Raw genomic sequence first — 22,782 nt, forward strand, 5'->3', positions numbered from 1 at the left:
TTTTTTTTTTTTTTTTTCAACACCTCGTTTCATTCATTGATTCAAAAACTTGTACAAGAGTTGATACATCCGAGATACATCAACACTGAGTAAATCAAAATACACATCCACAAATACATAACCAATCAATAAAAAGAATGATAGAGAAGTGAATTTTCACGATGCTTTGGAAACCAAAGCCTTACTCGCCAACAGATTAATAAATCTGTTTCTTTCCCTCTCTAGAATCAATCCCAAATCGAGATTGCATAAACTATTTGCTCAAGAGAACTCGAAGAGATACCTTCTGCTTGACGGTTTGGCAACGTTTTAGCGTGGAACTGATAATCAATTGTGAACATGAACACAAACGCTGCCATCATGCAAAAGAAGGAGATAGATCGGAAATAAATCTGATATAGGCAAGTGTCTCCCATGACAATTATTAAAAACAAAAGAAGAAAACAAACTGAAAAACAAAGAAAAACCACCGGCAAGTGCCGACGGCCTGTAAAAGCAATGAAGAAAACGGTTTTGGTAGATCCCCTTTTGTGTCGCTGGAGAGAGTTTCAGTTTTTTTTTTTCTTTTAAATCAAATACTATGCACCAGTAAACCGTGGCATTCCATCATAATCATAAGCAGCCCATACCCTTAACAAAAACATGTGAACAAAAAACCCATCAAGACAAGCATGTTCACAATCTCTAATAAACATGACAAAGAAGATTCACTCTTAATTTGGTCATATTGCATGACTCATGATATATATTTTTTTCCAATTGACTCATGATTATTATTGAAGAAGATTCACTCTTAATTTGTTAGAGAGGGTCTCAGATACTCAGTTAACTTATCAATTTTTTTTATAAGAAAAACCCATAAGGTTTTTATTCCTTTAATAATTTTCAATCGGTTTCAAGTGTGAAAATAATTGTTTATATTGTTTTAATAGTTATGCATCCCTCAACAATCTTATGAAGGAACAATTTGCTAGCTATTTTTTCCACAGCTGGAAATACCTTTTCACAAATTAAAATTTTAATTTTTTCTATACATATTTTTTTATATTTATTGTTGAAAGTACATTTATTGTTTTAATTTCTATTCTTTAAAAATTAAAATTTTGAAATACGCAATATATGTTGTTCTCTAAATTCAAAAAAAAAAAAAACATAATAGATATGGCATCACGTCATGGCATGATATGTTCTCTTTGTATGATAAGTAAGCGTTCTAGAAAGAACATTTGTAATTTCTTTAAAACAATACAAACTTAATCATTATCATATGTGAAAATCGTCATAACCACACTTGAATGATGTAATAATTATCAATATATATATATATATATATATATATATATTGCTTATTAAATAAAACGGAGTAAAGGTGACCACCAGCATTCTAGCAATTTAACATAGTTTCTCCGGATCCAGAATTAGTGTCTACGAACCTGCGAATACTGCGGTATAAAAAAAACGGAGTAAACAAAATAGAAAATCTGATTTGAAATGTGCATCTATATATTTCAAAATATGACAAAATTATTTCAAAACTGACTCATCTCATGTTAGTAAAAAATCACGCATACAAAAAAAAAAGGAAGACTATACGCATGCTCCAAAGTCCAAATACATTGATACTTTCCTCTATACTTTCTAAAATGTCTTGTTTAAAAAATACAATTTCTCGTCAGTTATTTATTCATGATTACGCTTTTTGGGGAGGAGGAACCATACCACAAGACCCGTCACGCCTATTATAAAAATCACAGCGCAGATGCATATCACGATTAACAGTCCCAAATCTATTTTCCCTTTTCTCACTAACAATTCTTTATGTGTTTTTTGTGTAGTTTTGTATATGTTATGACTCTTATAATTTATATATCTAAAAGTTGGAAGTACTTATAGCAATATAAAAAGTGGTATTTTATAATCAAAGAGAGCTTAACATTGCGTTCACATACCCAACTTTATAAATCATGACACGTGTCTAATATATTTAATATTAAAATATATGTCATATCTAATTTAATGACAACATATGTTTTAAGTTTATCTAATAATAAAGAGATTGTGACAATATTATATAGATTGTAACATTTGTCAAAAGAATTTCAGTAAAACTTATAAAAAATAATACATGTGCATCTGAGGGAAAATTTTTTTAAAACTTTTTTTTATATATATCTAATTGAAGTAAATAATAAAAATACACCAAAATCAGTTATTTATTGATGATAATATTTATAAGGCATTGTATAATGATATTCAAATCACTTTAGCTTTAATTTATACCTAGATATCTTTTTTTTTTTTCTATACATATTTTTTTCATCTTATACAAACTACTATTTAAAAAGAAATATATATATATATATATATATAAACTAAATGTACTTTATTCTCATGAGAACTATTTCTTTTTGTTTTAAACTAAATTATTAAGAAGAAAATAATCTGATTATTTTTAATTCTTCATGGATTCCAACTTTTTTTTTTATTGAATCCTCTTTTTTGTTTTGTTATGTCTCGTTTGTTACTTAGGAATATTCAATCTCATATTCCAAAAATGATTTGATTTGTTTTCTCTCATCCTTCTTTTTTGTTGAAACATTCATATTCTTAACCGTGGGCTTTGTGTTGGGAAAACACATGTCCTTTAACCAAAATTGGGAACATTATATCAAACCAATAAATTAAAGTTGTGAAAATTAAATAACCAAGGCTGAGAGAGAGTTAAGCAACAAAGTTAATTTCAGCTAAAACTATCAAGAGTCTAATGATGTAATGTGTGGTTTTCAATTGTTTTCTTACTCCTCCTTTTGCTTAGCGGAGGATGTGCGAGTTGAGTAGCGGTAGCCACTTGTACACCTTCCTACAAACTTGAGCACTTCATCTATCAGGATTACCGGAAGCGATACAGCCAGCACCAGTAGCCACTCGTTCAAGCTCAGCGGTACAATACCAAACACCTGAGCCAAGAATGGCACATACAGTATCACAAAGTGGAGACCAAATGAGACCGCCATTGCCAGTAGCAGCCATGGGTTTACCCACGGTGGCATCGTCACCAGGCTGCCGTCTTCTGAGAGTGCGTTCAGGGAGTTGAACATTTCTATCGCCACCAACACTGAGAGGGAGAGCGTGGATGCCTTGATCTTCCCCTGCTGGAAATAGTCGCAAGGGTTTGAGTCGAATGAGAAAGTCTGAGAGCCTGCTGTGAAAGGAGACACTTTGAAGCCTTCCCATGAGGAGCATTGTCCCCAGTGTGCGAGCTGCGAATAGCTCACAAGGCTGTGACCGTCTTGGCTCAAGTCTATGCCCATGAAGCTGTTGTGTGTGTACCATATGATGAATACTCCCACTGTTGCTACTCCCACATACATTCCAATCACCTGTAGGTAGGTAGAAGGTACCCATAATAGTCAGTTAGGAAAGCCAATCCCCAGAAGATGAACAAGTGAGCCAAATCGGTTTTTTGCTTACCATATAGCGGAAGAGGATCCAGGCAGTGATAAGCGAGTCATCGCTCCTACGAGGAGGCTTCTTCATGATGTCCTTGTCAGGGGGATTGAATCCCAAAGCTGTAGCTGGAGGACCATCTGTTACAAGATTCACCCACAGAAGCTGTACTGGAATCATGCCTTCTGGGATTCCAAGAGCAGCTGTCAAGAATATTGATGCAACCTCACCGATATTGGAAGAGATCATGTACCTTTTATTCATCATAGTCCAATATATAGGCTTAGTATGCATAATTCAAGCCACCAATACGAAGAGACACACATATATATGTGTGTGTGTGTGTAACATTAGAAGACTCACCTGATGAAGGCCTTCATGTTATTATAGATGGACCTGCCTTCACCAACAGCTGCAACAATTGTGCTGAAATTATCATCTGCCAACACCATGTCAGATGCTTCCTTTGCTACCTGCAAAAACCCCGGAGCTTTAGAAAACGGGCAGGGCTATAATCATACCGTTGTTGCAGAAGGGAGAAGAGGGACAAATACCTCTGTTCCAGAAATGCCCATAGCCACACCAATATCAGCCAACTTAAGGGCAGGAGCATCATTGACTCCATCTCCAGTCATGGCAACCACTTCTCCATCTTCTTTAAGTAACCTGACAATCTCTTGTTTGTGTTTGGGTTCAGCCCGAGAGAACAAGAGCCCTCCAGTCTGTCTTAGATGATTCTTCTGATCTTGAACATCCATAAATTCTTTTCCTGTCAAGCTTTTTGAGGAGATATCTTCACCTTCTTCAAATACACCAATTTCACGGCAGATCGCTTCCGCTGTGCTCTTGTTGTCTCCGGTAATGACCATGACCCGGATACCTGCTGTTCTGCAGTCTGCAATGGCTTGACGCACCTCTTTCCTTGGAGGATCCTTCAATCAATAAATAGGTAGAGCATTAATAACATATTAATGAGGAACCAGAAAGAACATAAAATATCATGGTGACCTTGACTCACCCTTAAACCAACAAATCCAACGAATATTAGATTGGACTCGATAGACGAATAATTGGATGGGTTGAGAAGTTGCTGATGAGCAGGATGGTCTTCACTGCCATCATAAGTGGCAAAATCTGATGGAACATCTGTGTACGCAAATCCGAGACATCTTAATGCACCCAAAGACATATCATGAAGGCTTTGTAAAATAAGCTCCCTTGAGTACTGGTCAAGCTCCTGAACGGAACCATCAAGTAGCTGAATACGTGTACTTCTTTCCAATACATTTTCTACCGCACCCTGCATAATTTCAAAATTGGTCTCTTAGGTGCTGAAAAGAGAGGACAAAGGTTTTCTCGACTAATTAAATGCAAGAACCAAAGCACAAGCCACATTGATTTCACGGCTCGACCTCAGGAGCCAGAATATGAAAAATGATGAAAACAGACCTTGACCAGTAGTAGCTTCTTTCCTGAGCTGGAATCCACCATAACTCCCATTGATTTCCGGTCACGGTCGAACTCAAGGGTGGCAATCCGTTGCTCTAGTTCACCCCATAGCCGAGAACAACCTTCAATAATGTTAAAAAAAAGAAAAGTTCAGGAGTTTAGCATATGTACAACTGTATAAAAAAATAATAACAAAATATAATTAGGGATACATACGTAAGACATCGCCATCAGACGAAGCTTTATTTAACCCTTCAGGAAATCCCATTTTCTCAACCAAAACCTGTTCAAATAAACACACACCAATGGAAAGAAAAATCATTTAAGGGCAACGACCAGAAGAAGTCTTTTTAGTCAATTTAGTTAAGAAGAGAAAGGTGCAAGCTAGTGTAGAAGACCACATTACCTTCAAAGCTGCCTCAGTAGGCATGCCCCTAGACACAAACTGCAATTCGGATTGCTCGACACTAGCATCGTTGCATATGGCAGCAATTTTGGCGATCATCTGAAGATTTGCATCCATCCGACCCGCTGGCCAATCTTCAATCTTTCCATCTCGAGGATCAAAAGAGGTCCCCTCAACATTGAAAGATCTAAGGGTTCCAATCCTAGAACCCATAGCAACAAGCTTTGAAACAGCCATCTGATTGGTTGTCAGAGTTCCGGTTTTATCAGAGCATATAACAGTAGTGCATCCAAGAGTCTCCACACTGGGTAACTTCCTAACCAGAGCATTCTTCTGCGCCATCTTCCGTGTACCAAGAGCCAAACATGTGGTGATAACTGCTGGGAGACCTTCAGGAATCGCAGCAACCGCCAATGCTACAGCAATCTCAAAGTAATATGTGCACTTCTCGAAGGAGAACTTAAAATTTCTGGGCCAGCCATCAACATACTCCCAGGAAAGAAAGTACTTGACATTGATGAGCCACACTAACGCACAAATTAACCCAATGATCATAGTAAGAACTTCCCCGAACTCGTTAAGTTTTTTCTTCAGAGGGGTATCTTCCTCATGTTGTGCAGCTTCCTGAATCTGTGAGTGAACCCTTCCAATCTCAGTATTCATTCCAGTGTCTGTAACTAAGCATATGCAGTTCCCATTCACAACGGTGGTTCCAGCAAACACCATACATTTCTTTCCTTGAATATCGGCATTCTCATCCACAGGCTTGGTGGTTTTGCTCACTGCCTCACTCTCTCCTGTTAAGGACCCCTGCTCGACTCTCAGGGTTGAGCTGATCAAAGCAACCACACGCATATCAGCAGGCACCTTATCACCAACCCTTAGTTCCACAATGTCGCCAGGAACAAGCTCCTTTGCAGGCAAGCTAGAAATCTTAGTGCCATCACGCATGACAGTAGCTTGCTGAGACTGAATCTCTTTCAAAGCTTCCAAGGCCTTCTCGGCATTAGTTTCTTGCCAGATGCCAACAATGGCATTAACAATCAAGATGAGAAAAATGACAAGCGGCTCAACAAAAGCGGTGATACCCATCTCACCACCTTCGTCGCCATCAAAGAAGGCCAAGACAAAGGAAATAACAGCGGCCGCCAAAAGAATACGAACCAAAGTATCATTGAACTGCTCCAAAATCAGCTTAAAAATAGAAGTGCCCTCAGGCTTCTCTAACTCATTCAAACCATAGATCTGATGTCGCTTCAACACCTCATCTGTACTCAACCCTTTCTCACGACTAACACCAAAATGCTCTTCGCATTCGCCAACATCTTTACCCCAAGCAGGATAAGTATCAGACTCTAACAATTCAGAATTGTCTTCACCTCCTTTCCCCATTATCTTCCACTGGAAAAATAGATCAAATCATAAGCTTCAAGTATACAAAAAACAGATAGATTCAAAAACTGAAACTGAAAACTAACGACGAATCTTCTGGGATAATAAAACAACAGATATGAAAAATTCAAGTGGCCCGCAAAAAAAAACAAAATCAGAGATCAACGTCAAAAAACAAAATCTAGATAATATACGAAGATTCCAAAACTCAAATTCCGAGAAAAGCGAAGAACACAAGACAGACTACTACGAGATCGTTAACAAACAAAAAACACACACTTACCAGAATCGGAGCGGATAAAACTCCGTAACTGTTTCTTCGATGCGGAGATCGTACGCCTCTCTATCTCCAGATACTTCTCTTCTTCTACTTCTGAGGGAAGCCTTTACATATATAATTTGGTTAAATATATATATATATATTTTTTAATTCAACTGTATTTGTTGAATATAATATAAATTCTGTTTTTTTATTATTATATTTAAATGTGTTTTATTCTGTAGAGTTTAATGGCTTGTATCTTTCCAGGAAAGTGACGGGAACACGATCTCGTAAGATATTGCAATTAGGTCCTTATTTGTTTCCTTTTTTATGTAAACGCCTTCGCTTGGTCTATTACTTAAGGGACTGATAGTGTAAATCTATTAGCTTTCCGGGGCGATCTACTAATTTAAATAAGCTTCTTCTTTTTTTCTAAGTGTAAAACAATAAATGTGCGAATATTTGCTTTAGGGATTCTCCAACGTCGATGGGCTCAGCCACGTCACGTGGACACGGCGATCACATGGGGTTGGCTCTGCCACGCCAATAGTGACAGATGGCGTGATGTCATTGGGCCAAGTTGCTTTTCACATTGAATCTCAACCTTTAAATGGAAAAGTCAGAAACCTATTTTGCAAAATTTTGGATTCCTCCTCATTTGCCAAGTTGAATTGACAAATATTATATAATACTTGTTATTTTATGTTTTTTTTAAAAAAATAGTTGAATTTACTTAATGAAAAGTGTATATATATATAGTTTGTCCAATTAGAGAGATAGGATGTAGATATGATAAAGCAATTGTCTATATTTTGCTAAAACTTAGTTATTAATGTTGGATTCTACCTCATTCATAAATATTTCATTACTTTTTAGTTTCATTTGCTTAACCTTTTAAAACCAAAAAGAGGAATATCTGACTAATTTTTAAAAATATTTTACTTACTTAAACTAAATAACATATACTGGCAAGTGGTAAGCCAATTGCTCTTAAAATGAAATGAACCCACTATGGCTAACCAAATTGCTCTGTTAATCAACATAAGGCCCAAAATATTTATATGAACTTTGGACCCGAATACCCAATACTTTTCCTACTTGGGCTTTAGAGGAGCTCACCATGAATATGACCTTACTTGGTTTCTTTTCAAAAAAATGTTTCATATCAAAATAAAAAAATACACAAATAAAAGAACTTTGGTATTAAATATATCAAATTTTGGACTGAATCTGCATTGGAATCTATATAAAACTATCATACAACATTTTAATTTATATACACGCTTGTGTGGTTGGATTAAATTTTAGAAGGAATAAAATAGGCAAAGTTGATAACTTGCATTCCATTATTCCTCAGCACACCATATTGCAGTACTTGCACAATACGTTACATTCAAACGTATGTGTAATACGAAACATCAAAACACTTTATACATATAGCTGCCATATATATCGGACTATTTCTCAAATCAAAATATCATTTTTTGCGTTTCTAAGAGTGCATGTCATATAGTGGACTACTTCTGCAAAGTGTTAAACTATTATACAAACGTTTATAAATATAGAAATCCATAGTTGGATCAAACTTTAGAACAGATAAAATACGGGAAGTTGATGACTTGCATCCCATTACAGCAAATTTCACGACTTCTTTTTTCTTATATATATATACACAAATTGACATACAAACAAATTAAACTCTCCGTTAATAGAAAAACACTGATTATTCATGCATGATCTTTGTATTCTACACCCCAACCATGTTCTCGTTCCGTATCTTCCTTCTTATGTTTCTCTTCGCTCTTATAGCTATCGTTGGATGGATCTACCAGTGGTATATTCTCTTAATTATCGCTTTAAAACATCTACAAAAATTGTTTGCACTTGTACCTTATATATATGATACTTTATATGTGTATAGAATTGATATGAGTTTAATTACTTATTCTCTCCGATTAGGGGAACAAGGGTGTGATTCATCTCCGACTCCGAGCCGGGAAGATTTGTACGACGAACAGGCGCGACAAAGTTTGGACAATGCCGACAAGTTTGGTAGGATCACTCTCGACTGTGGGACTACTGGTGGAGGCAGTGGTGGAAACAGCGGTTCCGCGATGATTATAGACATATCTGTTGGTCTCTTCTTTATCATTTTGGTCGCCATTGGAATCTGGATTGTTTTCGTCCGAAGACAAAAGGCCATGAACGCAGCCGTTGTCAAACCCTATTCAGGTAGTTATGATATATTTAACGCAACCATTGTCAAACCCTATCCAGGTAAATATGATATTGCATTATGATATATTTAAGTTATAACTAGTAATTATTTTATTCGACAAAACTCTCTACAAACGAAAAGTCTTCCCAACCGAGTTAGAACATACAATGGGTGTGGTCATTAAAATTTAAGCACTGATTTTTTCATTTTTTTATTTGTAAACTAAAGTCATATTTGCTGATTAACTATTGGGGTTGGTTAATTAAAGACTATTAAAAATGAAGGTCTTATGTAATTAAATAGGAGAAGAGATGGGCTATGGAATGGGTGAGAAGACGAAAACGGTTGCCATGAGTGCTCCTGCCGGAAAGCTTTCAAATGGTGACGCCAATGTTTGAAAACACTTGTCTTCTTAAACTCGTTGGATCTGATCATCTTTATTCTCTTGCTTTTTTTTTTCTTTCTTGTTATACATGTTATGATTTATGATCATTACATGTTTAAGGATCTGTGTACGTGGCAACATTTATATATTTTCAGTTTTATGTCTGTCTTTTTTAGTTTCTCCAACTTATGACTTGTAGATCTTTTTTAAAAGTTGAATGATAAAATCTTTTTAAAAAACTTTGGATATAATTTATTTAATCATTTCTATCAAAATTTCAAATAGATATACATGATAATATAATCCTTATGTCTAATTAATTAAAATTGGTAAGAAGATAGAAAGATCATTTTAAATCCTTTAACTATTTATCTTTACAAAAAAAAATCCATAAGTCATAAGATATAATTGCTTTTGTCTATTAACATTTTGTTTGTCCAAAAAAAAGCCTGTTAACATTTGTTTTTTCCCAGTACAAATAAGATAAGACTAATTTCCTACCAAAAAAATAAGATAAGACTAATTGTTTGGTCTTGTCTTTAAGATAAGAAAAGAAAAGACAAATCTATCAAAAAGCCTTAATTTTCTTTTCATAACCCAAAACTTATTGATAGTTTTTACACCTCAGTGCTTTCTTTAAATTGTTAGAAATGAATATGAACTTAAAATGTATTATTGTATTCAAAAGAAATGAAAGTGGTAGTTTTCATGAAGATATGTTACTAGGTGATGTGTATATATATATATATATATATCCCTATTATTAAACCTAAGAAGCAAATTTCTTCTAGTCAAACGCAGACAGCTTACCAATCGGTCCACAAAGCTCTTCAGTTGATAAATAAAATAAGTGAGCATACGCAAATAGGCGAATCGAGAAAATTTACTACATGTAACAAAGTCTTGTTTCATGTTTATTCATATATTTTCCCACATTGACAAAACACAAGGCAACGCTTACAATGGCTTCCAATATCATCCTCGTCGTCTTCATTGTATTCGTGGCTCTTTCTCTAACTTCTGGATATTCGCTTTCCACAAGAAATGTTGTTTCAAAGTAAGAAAAAAAAACCTGACATTTATATTTCAATTTTTTTTTCACGTCACGTAGCTGAAACCTAAATACATACATACTGCTCTGCTTTCTCTCTGTTTAGACAAGACGGTGAATCATATGTTATGAATCAAGAATCGTCGGTCGTTGTCGAAGATGTAGTAAAGGGTCGTCGTCTTCTAGCCAGAGTCGCTCGCTCGGAAGTGGATGTGAATAAAGCAGCTTCTTTTTCAAAAAAAAGATGGCCATTTCCATGGCCATGGCGCAAAAGTAAAAAAACAAAAAAAAGTTTATATATGTTTCGATCATATATTGTTAAGCCTTTTAGTACATTAATTTTGACGTTGGATACAAACTTTATTAAATTGCAGGTCCAAAGAAAAAAACGCCACCAAGTAAGAAAATATATATCTATGGATCACTGGATTTTGAAAATTGCTTCAATTTATCATATTTTAATCACATATTCTTAAGCCTTTTAGTACATTAATTTTGACGTCGTATACAAACTTAATTAAATTGCAGGTCCAAAGAAGAAAGAGCCAAGTAAGAAATATATATATGGATCACTGGAATTTGATAATTGCTTCATTTAATTATGTTTTAGACACATATTCTTAAGCCTTTTAGTACATAATTTTGACGTAGTATACAAACTTAATTAAATTGCAGGTCCAAAGAAGAAAATAGGTATATGGATCACTGGATGTTGACAATTGCTTCATTTTATCATGTTTCAATCACATATTTTTAATTTTTTTAGTACATTAATTTTGACGTAGTATACAAATTTAATTAAATTGCAGGTCAAAAGATAAAAGACAAGAGTAAGAAAATATCTATATGGATCACTGGATTTTTGAAAATTGCTTCATTTTTATTATGTTTTGATCATATATTGTTTAAGCTTTTTAGTACATTAATTTTGACGTAGTATACAAACTTAATTAAATTGCAGTTGCAGGTCCAAAGATAAAAGACACAAGTAAGAAAATATATAGTGATCACTGAATTTTGAAAATCTCTTCCTTTTATCATGTTTTAATCATATATATATTTTTAAGACTTTTCGTACATTAATATTGATATATAGTATATACAAACTTAATAAAATTGCAGTTGCGAAAAAGATAGGGAAAAAGATAGGGAAAAAGATAGGGAATGTCGGGAAAATAGGAGCACTGAGTATTGGAGCCTTTGTTGGAGTCATCATAGCAGCAGTTGTGGGTTTCATTGGGATCATCATTGGTATATGCTTTTTATTAGGTTGCTGTTTCTTCCGTAAAGCAAAAAAGGCTCAAATTGCTGCTGAAGCTGATCAAGGTAAACTTATTTACGTTCATTCGATCGATATATATTACTTCTTTGATAATGAGATGCTTATATTTATTTTACTTCTTTTTGTTATGTGAATAAAGAAACTGCTACAGACAAAACCAACGACTCATCCAAACCTCAAACTTCAAAAACAGAGGATGTCTAAACAGAGGATTTGTTTTTTTTTATTAGTTAAAATTCTATGTTATGTTCCATGATGTGTGGTGAATTATTGTTACCGTCATTTTTTTTATTAATCAATTCTATTGAATTACAGTTTGTACATTATGAATCTTGATGTTATATGAACTTTAATTGAATAGAAAAGTATCAAATTTCAAATTTTAATTTGATGATGAATGGTTAATTACAATGACACTGATTTAACAAGTATCAATTTCAATAAACATAATAAAGTATCCAACTAACCAAACATATACCAAAACTGAATTGTTATCTCCAAAATTAGAAGTCTCTCATTAGATACAAGAAAATAATAGTAGTAATTTGTTCTACACACCTTATACGTAATTTTAATTGAAGAAAGATAAATCAAAAAGTCAATATTGTAATTGTACACATGTTTTATCATATGGTCTATCCCACTGGAAATGTCTAACAAGATCGATACCCAAAGTTCGCCTGGCTTCCGAGTTTCCGAATCAGGACGGTCCCAAAGCATATAGTATAGAGAAGCTTTACTAGTCAAACGAGACAGTCTACATATAATCACCAAAGACAAAAAAAAAAAAAAAAAAAAAAAAAAAAAAAAAAAAAAANGTCCACAACACATTCCCAAGTGGACTGAAAGAAACAAGTGAGCGCAGACGCAAATATCCAAATAGAGGAATTACTATATAGTATATATACATAGCAAACTATTCTTTCATGTTTGTTCCTATATTTTCCACATTTGGCAGAACACAAGGCGACGACTTCAATGGCTCATAATCTTATCCTCATAGTCGTCTCTCTTTCTCTAACTGCTGGGTATTCTCTTTCCTCAAGAGATGCTTACTCAAAGTAAGAACACCCTCAGATTAATCCTACTTTATTTTTTTCACTCGTTTCATATGGCTGCAACTAATCGCAAACATTTTGTTCTGCTTTCTCTCTGTTTAGACGAGACGACGAATCATATGTTATGACTACGAGTGACCAAGAATCATCAGTGGTCGTTGTAGAAGATCTAGTAAAAGGTCGTCTCCTAGCCAGAGTACTCGCCAGCTCAGAAGTGATTGTGAATAATGTAGCTCATAAGAGCACTTCAAAAAAAGGTAAAAAAAAAAAAAAGTCTTTATAAACTAAAGAAACTTGCTTCATTTAAATATGTTCCAGTCAGATATACAATCTTTTAATAAAAATTGCAGGTGGGAAGAAGAAACATAAGGGCAAGAAAATAGGACCATTGGGTTTTGCAGCCCTATTTGGGATTACCTTTGCACTACTTGTGGTTTTACTTGTGATCCTTANACTTGTGATTTTACTTGTGATCTTTAGTGTTATATACGTTTTTCATCTGAAGCGCAAAACAAAAAATGCTCAAAGCACTGAAAAATAAGGTCACTTCTATTTTAACCTTAACAAAAGATTAGCGAAATTATTAATAAATTGCTACTGGAAAGGGTCGACTGCTACTGGAAAAGTCAATGGGTGAGTCATCGGAAACTCAGACTTCCAAAACCGAAGATCATGTCTAATAAAACAACATCATCGTATCATCATCACCTCATGGGGAGCTCAAGATTTATTATATTTTCTGTTTTGTGGATTCGTTATTAGTTAATCCTGTGTTTATGGTTCATATTATTTCTGTTAATCTATATATATAAAGTAGACTTTGCTCATTCCTTGTGCTGCCACCTCAGCATACCAATGTGTGTAATAAGGCCTTAACAAATCGAGTTAGCCCATTTTCGTTCTCGATTATTTCCTTCTTCTGTGTTTCCAAGCCCAGTTCATATTTTCTCTCAGGGCCCAAATATCATTATCCGTTTGCTTTGTTCTCCAAATAAACCCTTTCTGCACGAATGTCTTCTCCACCGTCTTCTGCTGTGCGACCTCAACCTCCCCGTCTTCATGTTTCCTCCCTTCTATCGTTATCGTTTGGTTTACCTCTGAAACCGCCTAATCTGTCCTTCAATGCTTTCTCTTTCAATAGTAGTCCCACTACTTCTCATTCAATTTTGTGTTCCGCTTAATCATTCCTTTAATGTTTTCTCTATCAATAGTAGTCCCACTACTTGTCATTCAATTTCTGGTATTTCAATTCCTATATAACGCCATCTTCTCCAATTTCATTCTTTTTACAATTCCTCCAATATCTGAAATTTCTATTATCTATTATGGATTCTAATGTTCTTTCATTCGCTAATCTGAAGGCCGGACGCCTACACCAACAGATTATAGGGAGGATGCAAAGCATATAAAGTGTTCTGTATGCGCTCCAAAGATAGAATCATATATAGGCTCTAATTTCGAGGGCATATTTGTTTAACTTGCGGGCAGGTTTTGTCGGACAAAGGCTATGACGGAGCAGCAGCAGATATCTGGTCTTGTGGTGTAATTCTATATGTGCTCATGGCTGGTTACTTGCCTTTTGATGAGCCTAATCTCATGACATTATACAAACGTGTAAGTTTTCTCTTCCTCTGCTTCTTCTTACTTACTTTTCCTCAGTACTTTCTTAATCTCATCTTTGGTGTACTTCAGATATGCAAGGCTGAGTTTAGCTGCCCACCATGGTTCTCTCCAGGTGCCAAGAGAGTCATTAAGCGTATTCTCGAACCCAGCCCTGTAACCGTAAGCACCTCTTACATGAATGCATAACTTGAGATGTGTCAACCATAAGATCAAATGGTCTAAAATGTGCAAGAGCTTAACAATACTTCTTTTTTTCTGTCTATATTGCAGAGAATAAGTATTGCAGAGTTACTAGAAGATGAATGGTTCAAGCAAGGATACAAGCCGCCATCATTTGATCAAGATGATGAGGACATCACCATAGATGATGTTGATGCTGCTTTCAGTAACTCCAAGGTAAAAAAAAACCATCCGCGCCATTTTCCCAATATTCTTTGTAGTTCATTTACAGTAAAGCAACTAATACTACTCTGCTGTGCATGTGTTGTTACTATAGGAATGTCTTGTGACAGAGAAGAAGGAGAAACCGGTATCCATGAACGCTTTCGAACTTATCTCTAGCTCAAGAGAGTTCAGTCTTGAAAACTTGTTTGAGAAGCAAGCCGTACGAACTCTTTTTCTACTTACTATTTGTTTCGATTGTCTAATATTATCATATGCATATATGGGGTAGTCTAACTAAAGCTGTTCTTTTATTGGTGTTGCAGCAACTTGTGAAGAGAGAGACGCGGTTTACATCTCAACGATCTGCGAGTGAGATAATGTCGAAAATGGAAGAAACAGCAAAGCCATTAGGCTTCAATGTCGTAAAGACAACTACAAGGTTTGTTTGTTCGTCTTCTTTATTTTGTCTGTGTCAAATTATGTCTTTGTAGCTCCAACATTATAAAACATTTGTTTGATAAAATCGCAGATAAAAATGAAAGGAGACAAAAGTGGTCGTAAAGGTCAGCTCTCCGTAGCTACAGAGGTAAGAAGAAAGATAGGTTTTGGTGATAACAACACTCCGGTTTGGTGAATACTGTTGTTTATCTAACTGTTTTGGTTTGGTCATCGATTTAATAAGTGTTTGAAGTTGCGCCATCGTTGCATGTGGTAGAGCTTAGGAAAACCGGCGGTGATACCCTTGAGTTTCACAAGGTAAATGTTTCAGTTCAATCTTTATCCGGTTCAGATCCGGTTAACACCTCGAGTAATTGGTTTATGTTTGAAATTATTTTTTGCAGTTCTACAAAAACTTCTCATCTAGATTAAAGGATGTAGTCTGGAATACTGATGCAGCCTCTGAAGAACATAAGCAATAAGATATAATAACAAATTGTTTATCAATTCAGATTTTTTTAAAAATTAAAGTCGAACTTGTATAATGAATAATTAGTAAAATTTGGAGTTGGCAAAACTAAAATATATTGCTAACAAAAAGAAGCCGAACTTATTAGAAGTGGGCTTATATGGAGGAGGTATAGATCCATAAGTTAGCCTTAGCCATATGCGATCTTCCTCAAAACTCGGTTTTGGCTTACTTTTATGTTTGACTCAAACGTCCAAGTCAAACAGTTAAATTAGTCAAACGTCCAATAAATGAAAGGGATCGTTGCGTCATAGTCGGGAAGTTCACTAATCGAGTATAGTTGAAACAATGTTGTCACTTTATGGCTACGGTTTTGGCAAGTGGCAACGATTCACACTTCACAATAACACAATACCGATATGGAATACAATGATAACAAAATAAATTAACTGGAAAACAACGTACAAAGTGTGGATCTAGATTTTTTTTTTAAATAATGGATTGGTTAAGAAACTGCAATTCCAAAAGTTATTTTTATGCTTTATAGATATATATTACACACACACACAAATGTTGTATATATAACCAATGATAAGACTATAAATTGTCCATGTCAATGATAAAAACTTAGAAAGAAATTGTGGCGGATAAAAAAGACCTGAAAAAATTGTCGCTACTTTGTTGCTAAATCCATAAACTTTTCAAAACAGATGACTATGATTTGGCAACAGAAACATGTGTAACAGATAAATTGGTTGCGTATTAGCAATTTAACATAATCAATCTATAATAGTCGATATAAAAAGAAAATCAGTAAACATTTTGTCGTGGCGTTGTAATAGATTAGTACTGTGATTTAATATTATCCATTTAAATGGTTTTCAAACAAACACTGTATCATCTACTTTAATCGTTACAAACAAAAATTTAATTTAAGGAGTAATTCATACTTTTTATAGGAGTTAAGCTAAGCCTACACATCTGTTATCATTCAGCGTACTAAGTACTACAGTACTATGCATATGATATTACACGGCCAAAATAAACCCTTTTATCAATATCGTTTTCAATAGACGAAAAGGTTTCTTCCATCTCTATTTCATTTATCACTCCCTCGATTAAGGAATAGTTATCTAATTTGTGTGTTTTTCCTCTAGAGTTGTGTCATCCAAGGTTCGATCAATGTTACCCACCTTGCAAAATTTGAAGACTCGCTGCGTGATGGGGGCCTATATATTATGTTAGACTTTGAAGTCATCATAAGCAACTCATGTTTCAAGCTTACTTCAATATGTTTCATATCAACTACTGTTTTTGAAAAATTTGATGAGTCTTTTGGGATTTTCCCAAAAGAGTTTTTCAGGTTCCGTACTCATGAGTAGTTGATTTCTCTTGCCAACACCAATACTGATCTTCCAAGTCTGTCTTATTTTTAAACCTTTCAATGTTTCCTGCTTCCAATATTAATTAGATCTCTTGAAGCTCAGTTCCATAATCGATAGTCTGTGAGCTCGCTGCTTTTAGATGGGTCAACCTAAAAAAATGTAGACAATATTAAGAGTGGGCGTCTTCAATTTCCTTTGTAGACCAAAAATCACTTCTGTTGTTTTGTCAAGTTAACCAGTTGTCCCCCCTCATGGTTGCGTCTTAACTTTCCCTCTCTGCTCCCTCATTAGATGTCATGGGCCAAGTATGTTCAAGCATGGCATATAGAAATAGAATCACAGAGACCTTGGAGAGGATGTTAGTAGTCCTGTCCCTTGAAAGGTTTGACCCTCTCTGACTTACACCTACTTCCGTGTACGCTGAATACAGTTCTTACATTAACCCTTTTTATTGCTTTTACACTTGTATTTTTTGTTTGGAAGCGGGGAGAAAGTTCGTCTCATTGCTTTTGACGATCACGCAACTTCACTTGAGAAGGTTTTGAGGGAAAAAGAAGGCGGGGCTAACATATTGTTGGCTACTAATTTCAACCCAAAGTTATTTGGAGGTATGTCATATTTAAAATCCCCACAACAATTCAGACTGTTTCCTTTACTGCATCTTAAACTAGGATGTCCACTAACGATAAGCTATTCACCAGGTGAACTTTACCTCAATGCTACTTCTGGGACCAAATTTTATTCAGATTTAGACTTCACAACAACTGCTCAGTTTGCCGATAGGTAGTGATATGTTTTATCCTGTAACGTTTTAAAATACTAATTCACACTAACTTCGACATGTCCCTTAACCATATTTTCGTCCATTAACAAGCAGGCTAAAGGGGAAACAGGAAAAAGACACCAACTATATTGCACCAATCCATGGTATTTCGAAGATTGAACATATATCTACCGACATCTAGATCACGGAAACAAAAGCTCAATCTTATGCAGACAAAAAGGTCTCCTCGATATCAAGAACCCAAATATCTTTACAGTTGCTGGAGAATTTCACGGTCTTGGCAAAGATCAAAGCTTCGTCAGAGACTCTCTACACAGCCGTGGCGTAGCTTTGACCCATGACGTTGTTCTTAACGTAATCGGCACACTGAACCGAAATCGATTCCCACAGGACAAGATTGTTCATCCCCGCCATGATTTTGTAGATCGTACAAGGCAAAGCGATATCTTCTTCACCTGCTTTCTTGTGCATTCTTCACCTGTTTTAAACGTAACGTCTTGCCATCAAAGTAAAATAAGTAATTTTATTTCAAACATGTATAATTTTATTCTATACATATAGCAATTTAGATTTAATAAAACATAACACATACGGCACTATAACACAGCTCAATAACAGTTTATTCTACTGAAATGCAATTTTTTCAAAAGGATAAAAGTAAAGCGTGTACACTATGAAGGTCTGTTGCTGAAAAGATCCTGGGAGAAAAAGAAAGCAACATGCATATATACGGTAGAAAAAAATAAAATTCTTACACATTTTTGAATAAAAACAGTTTCGACACAATACTAACTGTAATTAGTCAAATTATACATATACCCACATTAAAATTTAATTTAGTTTTAACCAAAAAAAAAACAATTTACATATTTTGACAAAATACCAACTCATTCGAATTTTTCTAGACTTTAGTATAACTAATTTTCATATTGAGCAATTTGTTATACAAATAATCCTATTTTAATATTTTATTTTTAAAAAGGAAAATAAATTATACTTAACGCAAAACATATCTGTATTACAAATATCAAACAAAACAACATAAGCAACCAAAATCAAATACAAAAACCAAAAAAATAATAAGCACACCAAAATCCAAAACAAATGCCTCAAAATAATAACTAATCGAATGAAGCAAAGAAATCCGTTGATACGGGATCAAGAGAGAAATCAGTTGGATTTAAAATAGCAAACAGTTTATGAACAATGGTACAATTAATATTCAAAAAAATAGCTTAAATAATCCGGTTCTTTGGTTTTCAGATTCAATGCTTCATCTTCCAAATTCATATATTATATATTACTTCTTACATCATACTATAATATTATTTAAAACAACCACAAGCCAGCGAAGCTCAAAACAACCAAAATATTAACAACATATATAAAACAATCTTCTCAAAAAAAAAAACAACATTGCCATTCTGTAATTATCATTGGCTAATTCATTAAGCTATGAGTCACCAAATTTTACATATCTACCGTTGATTAGATGCAATCTAATGGTCGAAAATCAACACTTACCTAACCCTTCTTCTCTTATTTTATAACATGTCGAAAAATTTAAATTCTATTATTTTCCATCAGGTTTTTAATCTTCGACGCTTGTGTGCCAGATCCAAAAGGTTTAGTTCATTTTTTCACAATCACTGCCAAAGGAAAAAAAGGTAATACGTTTCTTGACTGTTCCAACTCTTACGATTTCCTCATTTCCCTTTTGCTTCTCTTCTCCTTTTCAGGTTTTGACTCTACAAATCTTATAGTTTCCTTCTTTGTTCAATAGAAATCTCATGTACCAGGTTTATATTTTTTTAACTCTTTTGGTCAATTTATTGTAATAGATCTTCTCTTATCATTTTTAGGTTCTCGATCTTCTCTTTTGGTGAACCGATTTTAAACATATGTAATTTTTTATTGTATTGAGTTTCTTAATTTTGTTAGTATTAAATTTCTTTATTTGATTGTTTTTTAAAAGAAAAACAAAAAAAAAGGAATCATTGCTATCAATACAGAGAGGATTTCAATGGAACCAAAATCTAACAAAAAAACGAAAGTATAAAATAAATATACAATACCAACATAATAGTATATATAACAAAACTGATAATACACTTTAATCCAACTACCGCGTGTAGCGCGGATCCATTACTAATAGTTATATAAAATTATTGTCACTTTTATCGAGAGCTCAATAATGAAACTGACTAAAAAAGAGTATCAAATTCAAAACTTGGTTTGATGATGAGATCAATTACAATGAAACTCTTTTAGAGAGTATCAATTGATAAATATAAATACAAATTTTGAGTATCCAACTCAAACAAAAAGTATTCATCTCCGAAATTAGAAGTCTCACTATATACATTTTCCAAGAAAAATAATTAGTATGATCTAATAATCTACACCAAATTATATACCACTAATATAATAATAATGATTCAAAATAATTAATGTAACGTTGTGATAGCGCCATTGGGTTGCATGGGCCTCACTAGTAGTAAGATACGAAATTAAGATTTGTGGTTGAAAATAGTTGAAGAAGATATATCAATAAAAAAAAAAAAAAGTCAAAGTTTGTACATGGCTGACAAAATCGAGACCAATTAAGTTCGCCTCGTCTCGTTTCCGAGTTCTCAAGTCGGACGGTCAAGCTAATATAAGAGAGATCATTCATTCATCGGGTTAGTACTACAAAAAGCACAGATTTTTATTTTGCGATTCATTCAAAACTTTCGACCATCGATGCTTCAAGATTGAGTTTTTTTTTTGGTCATCGTTTGGGTTCATATAGTATTGATGACACAGGTCCTTACTCCGTTTGACTGCAGATTAACAAATCTAATTGCTTTAGGGTTTTTGTTAATTTTGTGACATCCCTTTTTACCCAATTTCGAATTGAATCCTTAATCTAAGTCGCTGCTGGCATTAGAATGTAAAATCCAGTTTTTGTCTTAATTCTCTGCGAGTTCCTGAATGGGTTGTTTGAATTGTATGCTTTAGATGCGTTCAAGTTATATTGTAATTGATTCAAAGTTTTTTCCCTTTTCATGTATTATCCTGTTTGTGGTTCCTGCCTCACCAACTAATCCGTTCGTTTCAGGCCCAAATCAATAACCAATTACAGAGTGCAATCTGCTTTGCTTGGTTTGCTAATGAACTTTTGCTTGTTGGGGAGTTGATTCATCTCTGCAAATGTCAAGTTTACTCAATGTACTACCACACACATGTCTTTATTTATCAATGTGTTGTTAGAGTATTGGAATAATGCAAAAAAGAAGTGACTCCTTGCTGTGATTCTGCTTTAAAGTTTGCTTTTTTTTTTTTTTGGTTTTTAATTCTCCTTTGCAGATATCTCATGGTAGCTCTCATGGATACTCAGGACTCATTAATAGTAGGGGAGGTATAAATATTGTTGGAAACTCTAGATGGACCTGCTGCAACACTGGAGTCAGGTTGCCGTTTCCAAGAGCTGTGGTTTCATCCATGAGAATAAACATCGCATTGGGATGCACGCTGCTTCAGCGTGGGAGAGCGAAAAGCTTAAGTCAGGAGAACCAAGTGGACTTATGTGATGAAAATGATGATTTATGTCCTGTGGAGTGTGTCACTGAGTTCAAGACAGATGATGAATTGCTTAAAGTCCTTGAAAAGTCGAAAGAAACTAACTCTTTGGTTGTGGTTGATTTCTATCGTACTGCCTGTGGGAGTTGTAAATACATAGAGCAGGGCTTCTCAAAGCTGTGCAAGCAATCTGGTGACCAAGAAGCTCCTGTTATCTTCCTTAAGCATAATGTAAGTATATTGATCTCTCCTTTTTGATGAGTGTAAGTAGAGAAAACAATCTATTGATAGCTTGCTTATATACCATTTGCAGGTGGTAGATGAATATGATGAACAATCTGAAGTCGCTGAAAGGCTCCGTATCAAGGTAATCCCTTTTTTGATTTTTTGTTGGTATACTAACAACATACATTCAAAAACAGAATTGTGTTAGTAATAGAGAGTTTGATTTTGTACTACAATCTTCAGGCGGTTCCTCTCTTTCACTTCTACAAAAACGGAGTTCTCTTAGAATCATTTGCAACTAGAGACAAGGAGAGGATTGACGCTGCTATTCTCAAATATACTTCCTCACAATCTTGAAGCACATTCTATTATAAAACCGCACTTTTTGGTTTATTTTTTTCCCCAAATCATTGAATATGATGTAGCTAGCTATATTCAAGAACAACAGCACATGATCATCCATCATCAAACCTGTTTGTAAAGAATCATAAAATCCCTTATTCTTCTTGTAAGGTATCATACTGAATAACACAGATGCAACATTTTGATCTCTCTTTATGTCTTCATTCATTAGCCACATATGTAAAAGTATATATGAGCAAAATCTGCAGTGCTAGCAGTCCTTTATCATTGTAGTTAATAAATTTTCTTAAGATACATACTACTATCACATTCAGATATAGCCAAATTATGAAGTTGTTCAAAAACTGAATTTGAGAAAATTGACAACTTTTAACATATAAATTATTCAATATATTGAAACCTAACTAAAAAAGGTAAAAACTGGACAATTATTTATTATTATAGTCAAAAATATTTAATTTGATGTGCATATATAGTAAACCTAATTCCTGGTCTCTATAATATTTGGATATGTTACCTAAAAAAACAATGTTTATTTCCTTCATAAACCCTGAAATTAAATACAAATAGACTTGTAGAGAAAAAAAAAAAAAAAAAAGA

General features: G+C 34.3%; 5 protein-coding genes and 1 pseudogene across 6 annotated transcripts; 5 read left to right on the plus strand and 1 right to left on the minus strand.

Annotated features, from left to right (window-relative positions):
• On the minus strand, positions 2,644–7,089 carry LOC104754939 (calcium-transporting ATPase 4, endoplasmic reticulum-type). Its single transcript, XM_010477234.1, has 9 exons — positions 6,978–7,089; positions 5,303–6,703; positions 5,113–5,179; positions 4,897–5,018; positions 4,466–4,747; positions 4,002–4,379; positions 3,811–3,920; positions 3,472–3,700; positions 2,644–3,380 (listed from the first exon to the last, which is right to left on the minus strand). Exons 2-9 carry the CDS (start codon positions 6,692–6,694, stop codon positions 2,796–2,798), a joined length of 3,165 nt encoding a protein of 1,054 aa, XP_010475536.1. The 5' UTR covers positions 6,695–6,703; positions 6,978–7,089; the 3' UTR covers positions 2,644–2,795.
• Positions 8,676–9,572, plus strand: LOC104759108. The gene is made up of 2 exons (XM_010482077.1): positions 8,676–9,191; positions 9,481–9,572. Exons 1-2 carry the CDS (start codon positions 8,690–8,692, stop codon positions 9,570–9,572), a joined length of 594 nt encoding a protein of 197 aa, XP_010480379.1. The 5' UTR covers positions 8,676–8,689.
• Positions 10,276–12,201, plus strand: LOC104759110 (annotated as a pseudogene).
• On the plus strand, positions 12,820–13,491 carry LOC104759111. Its single transcript, XM_010482079.1, has 3 exons — positions 12,820–12,953; positions 13,053–13,207; positions 13,301–13,491. The coding sequence occupies exons 1-3, from the start codon at positions 12,871–12,873 to the stop codon at positions 13,489–13,491; spliced, it is 429 nt and encodes a 142-aa protein (XP_010480381.1). The 5' UTR covers positions 12,820–12,870.
• On the plus strand, positions 14,259–15,908 carry LOC104754940 (CBL-interacting serine/threonine-protein kinase 9-like). Its single transcript, XM_010477235.2, has 8 exons — positions 14,259–14,564; positions 14,643–14,732; positions 14,844–14,969; positions 15,070–15,177; positions 15,281–15,396; positions 15,487–15,543; positions 15,639–15,713; positions 15,800–15,908. Exons 1-6 carry the CDS (start codon positions 14,511–14,513, stop codon positions 15,488–15,490), a joined length of 498 nt encoding a protein of 165 aa, XP_010475537.1. The 5' UTR covers positions 14,259–14,510; the 3' UTR covers positions 15,491–15,543; positions 15,639–15,713; positions 15,800–15,908.
• Positions 20,607–22,375, plus strand: LOC104754941 (thioredoxin-like 4, chloroplastic). Of its 2 annotated transcripts, none has more exons than XM_010477236.1 (5): positions 20,607–20,714; positions 21,134–21,243; positions 21,382–21,825; positions 21,908–21,961; positions 22,063–22,375. In XM_010477236.1, the coding sequence occupies exons 2-5, from the start codon at positions 21,226–21,228 to the stop codon at positions 22,174–22,176; spliced, it is 630 nt and encodes a 209-aa protein (XP_010475538.1). In that variant the 5' UTR covers positions 20,607–20,714; positions 21,134–21,225; the 3' UTR covers positions 22,177–22,375. The 2 variants fall into 2 exon arrangements, with proteins under 2 accessions (XP_010475538.1, XP_010475539.1); XM_010477237.2 differs by lacking the exon at positions 20,607–20,714 and adding an exon at positions 20,727–20,838.

Source organism: Camelina sativa, chromosome 17 (assembly GCF_000633955.1).
Source record: "Camelina sativa cultivar DH55 chromosome 17, Cs, whole genome shotgun sequence".
In the NCBI taxonomy this organism is placed as follows: Eukaryota; Viridiplantae; Streptophyta; class Magnoliopsida; order Brassicales; family Brassicaceae; genus Camelina; species Camelina sativa.

Coding starts and splice junctions, on each gene's coding strand:
- LOC104754941 (XM_010477236.1), top strand. Junction 21,826..21,907: donor TTATCTTCCTTAAGCATAAT/GTAAGTATATTG, acceptor TACCATTTGCAG/GTGGTAGATGAATATGATGA. Junction 21,962..22,062: donor CTGAAAGGCTCCGTATCAAG/GTAATCCCTTTT, acceptor TACAATCTTCAG/GCGGTTCCTCTCTTTCACTT.
- LOC104754939 (XM_010477234.1), bottom strand. CDS start 6,694: ATGGGGAAAGGAGGTGAAGACAATTCTGAATTGTTAGAGTCTGATACT. Junction 4,748..4,896: donor AGAAGCTACTACTGGTCAAG/GTCTGTTTTCAT, acceptor GAAATTATGCAG/GGTGCGGTAGAAAATGTATT. Junction 3,701..3,810: donor AACATGAAGGCCTTCATCAG/GTGAGTCTTCTA, acceptor GATGAATAAAAG/GTACATGATCTCTTCCAATA.
- LOC104759108 (XM_010482077.1), top strand. CDS start 8,690: ATGATCTTTGTATTCTACACCCCAACCATGTTCTCGTTCCGTATCTTC. Junction 9,192..9,480: donor TGTCAAACCCTATTCAGGTA/GTTATGATATAT, acceptor ATTAAATAGGAG/AAGAGATGGGCTATGGAATG.
- LOC104754940 (XM_010477235.2), top strand. CDS start 14,511: ATGGCTGGTTACTTGCCTTTTGATGAGCCTAATCTCATGACATTATAC. Junction 14,565..14,642: donor TCATGACATTATACAAACGT/GTAAGTTTTCTC, acceptor GGTGTACTTCAG/ATATGCAAGGCTGAGTTTAG. Junction 14,970..15,069: donor CTGCTTTCAGTAACTCCAAG/GTAAAAAAAAAC, acceptor TTGTTACTATAG/GAATGTCTTGTGACAGAGAA.